This window comes from Condylura cristata, unplaced genomic scaffold, assembly GCF_000260355.1.
Source record: "Condylura cristata isolate star-nosed mole 26May11 unplaced genomic scaffold, ConCri1.0 scaffold00003, whole genome shotgun sequence".
NCBI lineage: Eukaryota > Metazoa > Chordata > Mammalia > Eulipotyphla > Talpidae > Condylura > Condylura cristata.
Window position 1 is genome coordinate 30,937,561 of NW_004567104.1, and position 11,746 is coordinate 30,949,306.

Sequence of the window (11,746 nt, forward strand, 5' to 3'; positions counted from 1 at the left end):
CTGCCTTGAGCTCTTGCTACTTCTGTTCACACGAACTCCTATGTGTTGCTCAGTTCAAGTCACATAAGTAAACAAAGACAGGATATCTCATGCCATTTGGAGGAGTTTGAGATAAGCAATAAACATGAAAGCTGACCCTAGGGAGGGGGAACTTAATAGCACTGGGCAGTCATGTGACAGAAACCACCGTTTTGTCAGTTGCCCTGGGAGTTAACTTTGGCAGTTCAGACTTTGGATGGAAGGAATGGGTTTGTTTCTGCTATAGACGTTTTGATGGACTCTTGGAAATTTTCAACCGGGAGGACGAATAAGAAGAAATCAGGAGGACAGACTCAAACTTAACTCTAGCTAAATATAATTCCATATATATTTCTGCAAAAGGGCTTTGCTTTTTTCCCTGTTTATTGAGAAAGTTCTTTTTACTCCAATAACTGCTGACACAACTAAGCAGGTATTTTACTCAGATGTGCGCATACACTCAGTCCCTTTTAGGGTATCCTCCACCCGATGTGGTGTGATAACACAAATGAACAGGTCCCAACTTTGCTGCGTTTCCATGGTGTTAACTAAAGAATTGCCTTATATAGAATCAAGCGCTTAAATGAACCCTATCTTCATTTCAGAAATAGTCGTCTGAGTAGGCAGGGCTGAAGCTTATGGCTTAAAGCTGTCACCTGAGTGAGGGAATTGCCCCTCACAGTGGTCCTAGGTAAACATTGGGGTCTCATAGGATTCTCTTTCTAATATGGTGTATCTAGTGTTTTATTTCCACCAAGCAGGCATTTTCCCTTGGTGGTCCTGGATGAAGCCCTCCTAAAAGGAACCAGGTCATTTCCAGGACGTTTTTCCCCATCAAATAGTTGCAGACCACTAAATTGTGCTGTTGTGGGAGATACCTGAGTCACTGTGGCCTCCTGCTTTGGGTCCTTGCTTCTTGCTACCTGTAAAGGTCCATCCCCTTCCGTGGTAAGCCCAGTTGCTTTCTGCTAACTGCCAGCGAGAAGTTAAGATCATTGTGCTCCCCAAAATGACTTAGACATTTTGTTTAAGTCAAGATAGTAAGCAGGTGATAATTTAATTGTGATAATAATCAATATAGTATTTAGCCAGGATTTTTGTTATGTTGGTCTAAAATCACTGGGTTTTCCTTAAATGTGTGTGTGTGTGTGTGTTGATTTTTTTTTTTTCTTGTGCTCTTTGAAAGCAAAGGCAAAGGTATCCTACTTCCATAAGGAAACACGTGGGAGGTCCTTGCTCTTTGCTGTGTACTGCCCCCATCTTAAATTTATTAAATGTAGCCTTCTTTTTTAAAAAAATCTATGAAATTTAAACCCAGAAATAATCTATTGAATTTTTTCTCTTTGGCCACCAGCCCACAAGTGTGAGGAATCCTGAACTTGAACGAAATGGACTCTACCCAGCCTACACTGGACTGCCTGGCTCTCGGCATTCTTGCATTTTCCCTGGACAGTATAACCCATCTTTCATCAGTGATGAGAGCAGGAGAAGAGACTACTTTTAAGTGCAGAGAGAGAGGGGCCGTTGCTCTGAGCGTGTCGTCGGGACCCTGTGCCCAGGAGGGAGCGTCGCCGTTGGCTGCTCCAGGACACGCAGAGCCGTGCTTGAGTGGCAGCAAAGCAGGGCGGGTGTGAGGGAAGGGGGCGCGTGGACCCTGTGGACGTGGGACTGCAGGCTGCTTGTTTAGCACCTTCCTTGTTACTGTGAATGTGAGCGTGGGCAGGGAGCACCCCAGCAGGCCCCTGGCGCCGGCGTGGCTGTGCCAGGGCAGCCCACAAGGCATCGTTGCAAGGCCCCAGCATTTCCTTAGCTTGCACTTTAGTGATTTGGGTAGGGAAGTCTCCTTTGGGATTATTTTCAAGACTGTTCCAGAAAGGACTCTCTGCCTCAGACATTCTCTTGAGCCTCAATTTGGTGATTACTTTACAACAAAATGCGGCCTTTTTTAGTTCTTTTCCTGCCTAGTCCCCGCATGCTAGATAACAGATGATGATGAATATACCACTGCAGTTTGGAATGCTGTAGCTCAGCCTACAGTGTTTCAGTCTGCTCCAAGCCAGTCCCCAGAGTGAGTTGCAACTTGTGAGGCACAGCACACAGCTCATTTGTTTTAGAGTCAGGGTGACGCTTTGACTTCAGGTGATTTTTCCCATTGTGGTTAAATCTCACTTTGGCAAACAAGCCTGAATCAGGGCAAAATAACTTCCACCTGGTGCGAGTTAGGGGCATCCAGCTGCCCTGGAGGGAGGCCTTCCAGGCGGCGACAGCAAAGGCCCTGGTGGAAGATTCACAGAGCTGCAGCATGGACAGTGGGGCGTTGTGTCTCTGGTGGCATTGCTTGGCACAGGGGCGGGGTGGGGGCCTCTGACCACCTTTGAGCAGAGGCTACCACCTAAGGGGTAGAAATGGAAAGCTGGATGGAGGTTGGACCTGAGATTTCACTGCCAGAGGAAAGGCAGTTGATGCAGCCCCAGTCACTGAGTGTGATTAGAGGGATGGACTGAACAGGTCAGTTAGAGTTCCTGAAACACCAGTATTTTTGGAAGCCTGGCAGATTCTTGAGGAAGATTAAGGAGCTGGAGAGGAGCCCCACGTGAGGCCACTTACCTGCTAATGCACTGTCTGACTGGATCTGTGGCCTCGTGCACAACTCAAGGCTATTTATTCATTGAAGAAAGAACTTAAGTCCTCTCATCCGGTAATGTGCACCTCTTTATATTACTACATGGTTCCCTCTAGAAACATTTATAATTTAAGTCAGCAGTGGAGAACTGAAGACCTCTGGCCAGGCCAGAGAGTTGAGAGTTTGCCTTGGGGAAGGAAAGTCCACGTCTTCTTTATTTTGGCTGTGGGATGAGAGGGGTGTGTGTGCTCAGTCTTTACCGCTTGTGAAATTGCAACTGTTCTCATCACCTACTCTTCAACATCCTGGTTTTGGATGACGTGAACACAGGTAAAAGAATTGTCCCCACCCAAAAGCTTGGAGCACAGTGGCACCCACTTTTCTGGAAAGGGTCAGCCTTTGGAGGCAATGCTACCCTGGGCATTTTCTAGTCGCTCTCACGTCATCTCCGTCCTCACAGCTGTAAGTGCGAACTCCTGCCTCCTGTCATCCCCACGAGCCCCACCACCTGCTGCAGCAGGCTGCCGGTCAGGAACAGCCCTCTTACTCGTTCAGGTGGACTCAATACAATAGCTACAAAAAGAATACGAGTGTTATCAGTGGATGCCGCCTTAAGATGACAGAGCATCATCACCTTTTTGAAATCCTGGGTTTTGCATCTCTCTGTGGAACCAAACAGCCATGTGTGCCTCCCGGCCCTGCATCTTACTGGAGAGCTCCAGGCTCAGGCACTCAGCTCGCCTGAGCTAACAGACATGCGTGGCTGGCTTCCTAGCTCTTGAGGCAGACTCTTCTCACCCCAAGATCCAGAGCCACCAAAGGGCCTCTTCCCAGGCAGACATGTCTGCCGCCTGCCGCTGATACCACAGCTAACATACCACCTCTTAGCTCAAGGCCAGAAGCTAGAAACCACAAAATTCAGTGTTCTGCCCCAAAAGCGGTTTTGAGGAGAATCCACAGTCCAGAAAAGCGTGTCCTGTGAGTACCAAGATACTTTCCTATAAACCGGTTTTGCGCAGTTCAAGTTGATTAGGTATGTGTTTCTTTTCTTTCACTGTGAACAAAGAAGGCACCTTGCAGGGTTGAGTTCAGTAGGACCTTTCCAGGAGCCTTGTGTGGGTGGGGTGGGCGTGTCTCCACAACTTGAGGAACCGATAAGGCATGAGACAGCATGACGGTTACCTCATGAGCCTCACGGAGAGAGGCCTTCACTCCAGCTGGGGGTTAATATCCCAGAAGGCCTGCGGGGTGGAGGGGAAAGAGGGACAGGGCTGGCGCACACGGCCGGCAGCGGGAGCCCTCAGCTCCGGTTTGGCTTGGTGTCGGCCTCACTCTGGCGTGACATTCATGCACCCGAAATGCTGCCCTCCGTGTGGAGCCCCAAGGCCGGAGTTTCCTGGGAGTAAAAGAACTCAGCTGCCGCGAGCTCCTAAAATTCCGTTGGGACAGCCAGGTAGCTCAGGGCAGGGCCTCTGACCACTGGCCTCTGGCATCTGGTTTTGTTTAAACTCCAAAGGTGTGTCTTTTCTTCTTGCCCTTTCCTTCAGCCCAGAGCACTGGAGAATTTAGGACATTTGAATTGTCACAAGCAGCCCACCTCATGTCCTGCTCGGGCCAGGCTCAGTGCAAGGTGTGAGGCCCCCTATGCCTTTATGAGGTGGGCACCGTGGTTCCCACTCCCTAGACTTCAGCCTTCAGAGAGAATAAATAACTTGCCTTAGCAGGCTGCGTTCAAACTCTTCTTCCCAGCTTGCTGCCCCACTGACCGCCCCCCATCACCTTCCTACCAAGGGCCCCACCATCCTGTGCATTTCAGATGTCAAAGAGGACAGAAGAGAACGGGCTTAAAAAAATTAATATATTTTTTTAAAAAAACCAATAGTAAGCGGTAACTAAATTAATGCCATTAAGTTAAAAAAAGAAAGAAAGAAAGAAAGTGAACCCTGTTTTGAGAAAAGTCCTTTCAGACTTGTATTTCTTGGACCCTGCAGCCATCATTTGGAAACTCAGGTTGGCTTGTGCTTAGCAAGAAGTGTACTGGTAAGTGGCTCTGCGTGTAGGGGGTGAGAACACACTCCACTGAATGTCTTCGATTCAGACATTCCTTTGATAAAAGCTTATTTTCAGAAACAGCTGACTCACTTCATGCCAAAGTTTCTGGATAGCGTAATCAAGCAGTTTGGATGCGTAATCAAGCTGTTTGGATGGCAGTTGAGGTCAAAAACTAAGGTGTGACTGTGAAGTCCTTGAAGTGGTAACCCTTAAAGGCCCAGATGGGAGGGCAGCATCTTCACAATACAAGCTGGTTGGCACCCCAAGAAAACACCTTGAAAGGGTGGTGTTTACTCTTATGTGAATGTTCCTGGCGCAGACCCCTGAGGGCCGTCCTCACTCATGGCTGGTGGGTTCCTCCCTGCTGTCTTCTGGCTCGTGAAGTGCCAGGCACCCCGCGATTGTGAACTTGTCCGGAAGAAGGTAGCGTGAGCAGTCCCAGTGCCTCTGGCCTAGGTTAGTTAGCCTGATGCCCACCAGCAAGGGCTTTGACCAGAGTTCTGAGATACTTGCACCAATTTTGAAACTGGAGCACTTCTTTGGGGAGAGGACAATTGCAAAGCTCAGTATTTTGTATCATATTTAAGAATACCCTTAATATTGGAGATTTTTTTTTCTATGTGAAAACTTTTGTGGGGCTCAGAAGGGATTTTTCATTTCCTTCTCGACAAAGTGTCATTGACATTTTTGGAAACAGAGACACGGTTTTGTAGTTTGCTTGCATGTATGTGTTCTTTCTTAACTCTAATCCCAGACGAGGAAATGGTTCAATTACAAAGAACATTAAAGTATAGAATACTGTTAATTCGTTGTGCTCCAGTATCTTTCCAGAGGGGTTAGAATCTGTCCTGTCTGACATAGACTCAGAGAACCCTGTGAAACCAAAAGGAACAATTCAGGAGTAAAAAGAGGCTGGCTCTGTCCCCTGGGCATTTTTAAAGAGGACATTTCAAAAGAACTCACATGTTAGATTCTGGTTTTATCAGTTTTGGGAGACATTGAATGTCTCCTGCAGAGTTCTTGGGTGGGAGGGATGCGGCCACACGGGGCGGGTGGAATCGACCTGCCTGAGAAACTGACCCACTCACTTATCCTGTACTACCTTGGTCTATTTCTTTAAAAGGAAAGGTGTTTGATCTTGGGTTGCTATGGGTTTTGTTATTGTTTGTTGCTGGATTTATGGTTAAATGACGCATGGCTGGACAATGAACTTTTGGAGTTTTCACCTTGTCCCAGATTTCTCCTTACCAACTGTTTCACTTTAGCCCCTGGTCAACTGTGTTCAATCCATATGACAATGTTATTTAAAGTTGTATTATAATTTCAAACTCCACTAATTATTCAGTACTGTAGCAGCAAAGTATTATTTGTAAGAATGTGGTTATTTTTATACTTATATCCACTATAAGTCTGGCGTTCTAGTCAGTAAAATGATGCAATAAAAATAAATATCATTTTCATTGTGTATTTTTCTCTTAATAACAAGCAAACAGAGCATGGTATTTTCCAGGAGTACACCCCTTAAGCAATGGAACTGTCCAGTGAACTACCTCCTGCAGAGGCGGGGATGGGTCGTTTCTGAACTGACTCATCCTCAGTGCCCAACACAGCCAGGAAATAAACCTTTCAACCAAACCAAGAACAAGCCTAGTGTGACTGTAAAGTTGAGGCTAGCAGAGGCGGAAGGGGAGTTTGGGGGTACAAAGGCTGGAGGCCCCAGTGGGCTGAGGGCAGGGGACGTAGGCAGGCGCCTCAGTGGTCATGTGGTGTGCTGCAGGCATCTGATGACACATCGCCCTCTTAATCCTATACAGTACAGTAGACCAGTTCAATAAAATATAATAAAGTATACCAGAAAGGAAATAAGCCTTTGGTGGTGGATGTATGGGTAAATTGACAGATTGACCTAAGCGATGAAAAGCCTGGTACAGATGTACCAGGCTTTTCTTTACTTTCTACCACTTCGTGCCAACTCTGAGTTAGAGGAGAAAGGAAATTAAGCATGTCTATGCTCTGTGGGGAGAAAATATGGAACTCTACAATGGCACCATGGACCTCCCACTTATGGTGGCCAGTTGCTGGAAGTGCCTGGCTGCGTAAATGTGCATGAATCAGTTGCTTCCTTGGGAGCTTTTCAGGGCTTTAAGGCAGAAATCTTGACTCTAGTAGCTGAAGATGATGACAGTGTAGGGCAGGAAGGAGAACTTTCGGCAGGTTAGATAAAGGCTACTGCACACCAGGTATTCTGGATGGAGAGAAGAGCTGCCTCACCTACTCCAGCTACCTCCCACTCTGCTTCTCTACCCACCACTTAACAATCCCTGCTTGAGTCCCATCCTTTCTTGTTCCTGCTGAGCTCAGTCAGATATACAAACATCCCAGCACTTCCAGACCCTCTCTCCCTTGGCAACTGTTTAGGATCTAAAAACATGGGAGGACTGACAAGCTGGCCTGAATGCTTGTCTGTGCGACCAGGCAATGTTGAGTGTCCCCCTTAGGATTTGATTTGCCAATAAGCAAAGATCTAAAAATATTTTTGGACCCTGTACTCAAGGTCTTTTGCAGTGCGCCATCCCAAGCAGTTGCTTGGGAGACATGAAAGATAATATAGGCCAATGTTCTCCCGTATTGACTATGGACTGGCTAAGAAGTTATATAACCCAGAATTCGATTGTGGCATTATGCAGTTGCCATATGCAACAAGCAAGCACGACACAATAGAAAGATGCAACAGAGATGCCAGGAGTAATTTATATTGATTTTTATTGACCTCATAAAAAAACTACAGCACCCTTAAGAAGACCTGGTACAGCTGGTATGAGATTATTAATAATTTCACTGCTGTTTTTCAGATGTTGCACCTAAAAGTCTGTTCAGCTTTCTGAGGTCAGTGTCCTGAGCAGTGGAGGGGGATAATAACTTCTGCCTGGCAGAGTTGTTATGAGGAGTAAGAGAGAATTCAGGCCCTCTCTGGTGGCACAGCGGGTTAAAGCACAGCACTGAGAAGCTAAAGCCACCTCCCCATGAGTTCAATTCCCGCCTGCCCCGGAGGTGACCACATGGCGTGGCAGACCTCTCCTGACCCGTCCGCTGCTCCCCTCAGCAGTGTACTTCGTTGATCTGTCTGTTCTGCTCCCCACTCTGTCTCTGGTGAAGCCTCTCACCGACCCTGAGCCTCTGGCCTGTACCCCAGTTCTGTATGTACAAATAAAATAATCTTTAAAAAAAGAGAGAGAGATTTATGTGAGAACACTGTGATAGAGCCCTCCTGTTGCTGAAAGACAGTGATGGTTAATGTGTCATTTCAATGCTGACTCACTAATAACTAGTAACTGTCCAGAGAAACTTGGATTTGCTGTTAAGATACTCTTACCATCTCCCCTCTTTCTCTAGATGTCCCCCCATAACGTCGTCGGAGACTCTTTGTCCCCGATCACGGATTACTGGAGAGCAGAACAGGCAGGGTCTCAAGGTGGGAGCAGTGTCGGAGAGTGGAGATTCCTAGAAAAGAAGGAAAAAGGAGGAAAAAGGGGAGCGGGCTCAAGGGAGACACAGGAATAGGAGTTGGATGCAAGTCTTCTTGCTCTGCCTACAGCAGAGGTTTATTTTATGCATTTCAAGCAGGCAGAGGGATGACATTAGCATATGAAATGGGCTGAGGTCACAATCACCTTTTTTCTAAGAATAGTCTGGGGTCATTTTTGATCTTTAGTTGAGATTATAATATTTTTAAAATCAATCTATCAAGGTTAAAACAGATACATAGATTCACAAAGTTTAAGACTAATATTACTATATTTACCACAGTGAAGAAATAAAGTCCCTTAGGCCTTAATCTACTACTTTAGAGATATCCTAGAGGGTAAAGTGAGGGCAGGAAGAGGAAATTTCTTGTAAATCAAATTACAGTAAAGTTCTTTGAAAAACTTGTTAGAAAGTTTAAGTGAATTTCCTTGAAGTCTAGATGGTAGAAAACCTGATTAGCTCTGAATAGGCAACTTGGGTGAATTTCCATATCTAAAGACAAGATAGTAGAAAGCTTGAGTGACTATTTGGAAACTGAATAGAAGGCTATGTGAGATAGTAGAGTAGTGAGATTTGGGTTTTCCTCCATCCGGGCAGTAAAAGAATATGTTTCAGTATTGCTTCAATATGGACTTTGCAGTAACAGCTAATTGTTTTTATCAATCAGCCAACTGTAAGAGTACTTTTGACTTCAAGAGGAATTTCTCACCTTGGTGTAGTGCTTGCTTGTCTGGGCCAGGTAGCGCCTTATGAGGCTAAGGCAATCCAATGGTAAACTGAAGGTTGCTCAAAATAGTTTGATATTATGATTAAACAAAAAAGGAGGTCATAACATCAGTTTGCGTGGAAAGTCTGATTTTTCAGAGCACTTCCGTCTCTATCCAGAATACGTCAGTCGATAGAGGTTGCATAGCTTGTGTCATAATGTGAAGTGTCAAAATCATAAAATATGTAGGAATAGGAATCAAATAGTACCATTGAACAGGATAAGCGCAGTGCGTGGCTCCTAGTAGGTATTCATTAAAAGAATGGTCCAGCAAGTGGAAGGTGAACCATCCAATAGAATCCATCTGCTAAGTTAAAGGCCCCAGAGATCTAGCTCTTGGCAAGTGACAGGCTGATGACTGGATAATTAAATACCTATGACATACAAGTGACAAGAAACTCTCGGCAAAGTTCTCTTGTTCTAAAGCTTAAGAAGGCATGTACAGATAAACCTCTCTAAACACTAGATGATCTGTGGAACAAGTCTACAATGTGAGCCGTTTCCTGGTAGACTTCAGCATGGGTGTGTGTGTCTGGGTTTCCACATACCAACAGGCCATTCTTAGCCACTAGCAGGGAGTCTGAGAATTTTGATGCTGTCTGCCTAAAGAGAGCATCAACTCCCATCATTGAAGGACCCATTCCCACAGTCTGGCTTCCATTTCAGATGGCAATTGAAAACCTAGATTTTTACTTGTGCTTTCTGACCAACTGAATCTGAATCAGAGGTTCCCACCATTCCCTCTTTGGGTTGGATTAACTTGCTAAAATAGCCCAGAGTTCAGCAATTCTGTTTACTCACTAGATTACTGATATATCAGACTATATTTAAACAATATAGACTAACAGCCACCTGAAGAGAAGCATAAACAAAAGAGCTTCTGTCATGAAACATGGAGCCCTGCATGGGAGCTTATGGCTCCCCAGCCTGGAAGCTCTGTGAAAGTGGAAGTCCTTTCCACTTGGATTTTTTATAGAGGCTTCATTAGATAGACCTGGTGGATTAATTCATGGGCCATTGTGATTAATTCAACTCTAGTCCCTTTCCTTGCCCTGAAATCATGGGGTGGGACTGAAAGTTCCAATAAATCTTTTCATAGTGGTTCCCCTGGCAACCAGCTGCAATCCTTAGGCATTTCTGAAAGTCATCTTTTTTTTTTACTTTATTTTTTTTTAATATTTATTTATTTATTTATTCATACAGAAGTGGGTACAAGCCAGAGGTACAGGGCAGTGAGAGGATTCATCAGAGACAGAGTGGGGAGCAGAACAGGCAGATCGAGGAAGTACACTGCTGAGAGGAACAGTGGGCGGGTCAGGAGAGGTCTGCCTCCCCATGTGGTCACCTCTGGGCAGGTGGGGATCGAACTCATGCTGCGGAAGTGGCTTTAGCTTCTTAGTGCTGTGCTTTAACCCACTGTGCCACCAGGGAGGGCCTGAAAGTCATTTTTTTTTTTAAATACCCATTTCACTTCTATGGCTCTGAAAGGTGTTGTGGAACTGAAGTCAAGAGACCAAATATGGGCCTCCCTGGTGGCCCAAGGTTTTAAGTCTCAGCACTATGAAAGTATCAGCAGCCACTGCAGCACCAGTTTGCTCCCTGGCCAGGAAGGAGACTCACAAGGTCCAGCAGACCTCTCCTGTCTTGCTGCTGTTCCCTTCAGCAGTGTGTTTGAGTAGATTTGCCTATTCTGCTCCCCACTCTCCGGTGAATCCTCTCACCTCCCACACCATTGGTGTATACCTCAGTTCCTGTATGCATAAACAAATAAGAATAAATCTTTAAAAGGAGAGAGAGATCAAATATGAGAAAAGATGTTCCCATTATTACAGGGCACCCCAGTGTGAACTGGGCGGCCTGTCTGTGAATCCTCACTCGCGTACTTAAAATGTAGTTGTTCCGCAGTATACACAAAAGGGTCAATGATGGGTTTGTATTAGGACATCCTTTCCCCTTAACACCATCACCATCACTCAGGGAACCCCAAGGGCCTGGGGAGCTGTCAGGAACTGAGTGAAAACCAACGACATTGTCTTTAGAGTGGATTAGTGACAGGACACACCATTTAGTTCTGGTCCTGAGATAAAGCAGCCGTTGATGAAGTGAATAGTGGGCTCTCTGGTTGGCATGCTTAACGCCACTCCTATTTACATGAAACTAGAATGTTCCTCTGCCCTTCCCTTCTGCTTACTTCACAGCTGTTGTCAGTTTCTATAGTAAAGCACTGATAATGCTGGTATCATCAATAAGACAATACCTTCAACAACTTTAAAATCTATAAAACTTGATCTATATTTAGCCCCGTTCCAGCTAGGAACAAAGTCCATCGTTCCTGTCGGTCCACAACTGTCACCCCCAAGCATGAATATCCTGTCCCTTACTTCCTTATTGCTTAGTCGCATTTCACATGGAGTCTAGTATGTTTCCAGTGACCACGGGGCCGGGGCATGGCATCATAACCTGGGGGAGGAAGAGCAGGCTTCGTGTTAAAGCACCATAGAATATGGGACCTGGAGAACTTTTCGGTGAGGTCATCTGGACCAGCAGTTTACAGATCTGCCCATGGAGGGGTGCTGATGCTAAATGCATGAGATACGTTGTGATTTAAAAAATAAAAAAAAAAAAAAAACACACAAACTTAAATTTACTCAATTTAAATGTGCTCTCATTACTATGAGATAATGTCCTTTCCAATTTTCTGGTTATAAAAATGTCCTTTAGGGCCTCCCAGGTGGAACAAAGGGTGGAGGTCTCAGCACTGT

General features: G+C 45.6%; 1 protein-coding gene across 2 annotated transcripts in view; it reads left to right on the forward strand.

Annotated features, from left to right (window-relative positions):
* HEG1 (heart development protein with EGF-like domains 1) overlaps window positions 1-4,578 on the forward strand; it is a 55,542-nt gene extending 50,964 nt beyond the window's left edge. For both annotated transcript variants that reach the window (XM_012733511.1, XM_012733504.1), the window contains one exon: window positions 1,373-4,578. In XM_012733511.1, the coding sequence (XP_012588965.1) occupies window positions 1,373-1,522 (150 nt within the window). In that variant the 3' untranslated portion in view covers window positions 1,523-4,578. The remainder of the gene's footprint in view (window positions 1-1,372) is intronic.
* The last annotated feature ends 7,168 nt before the right edge of the window (window positions 4,579-11,746 follow it).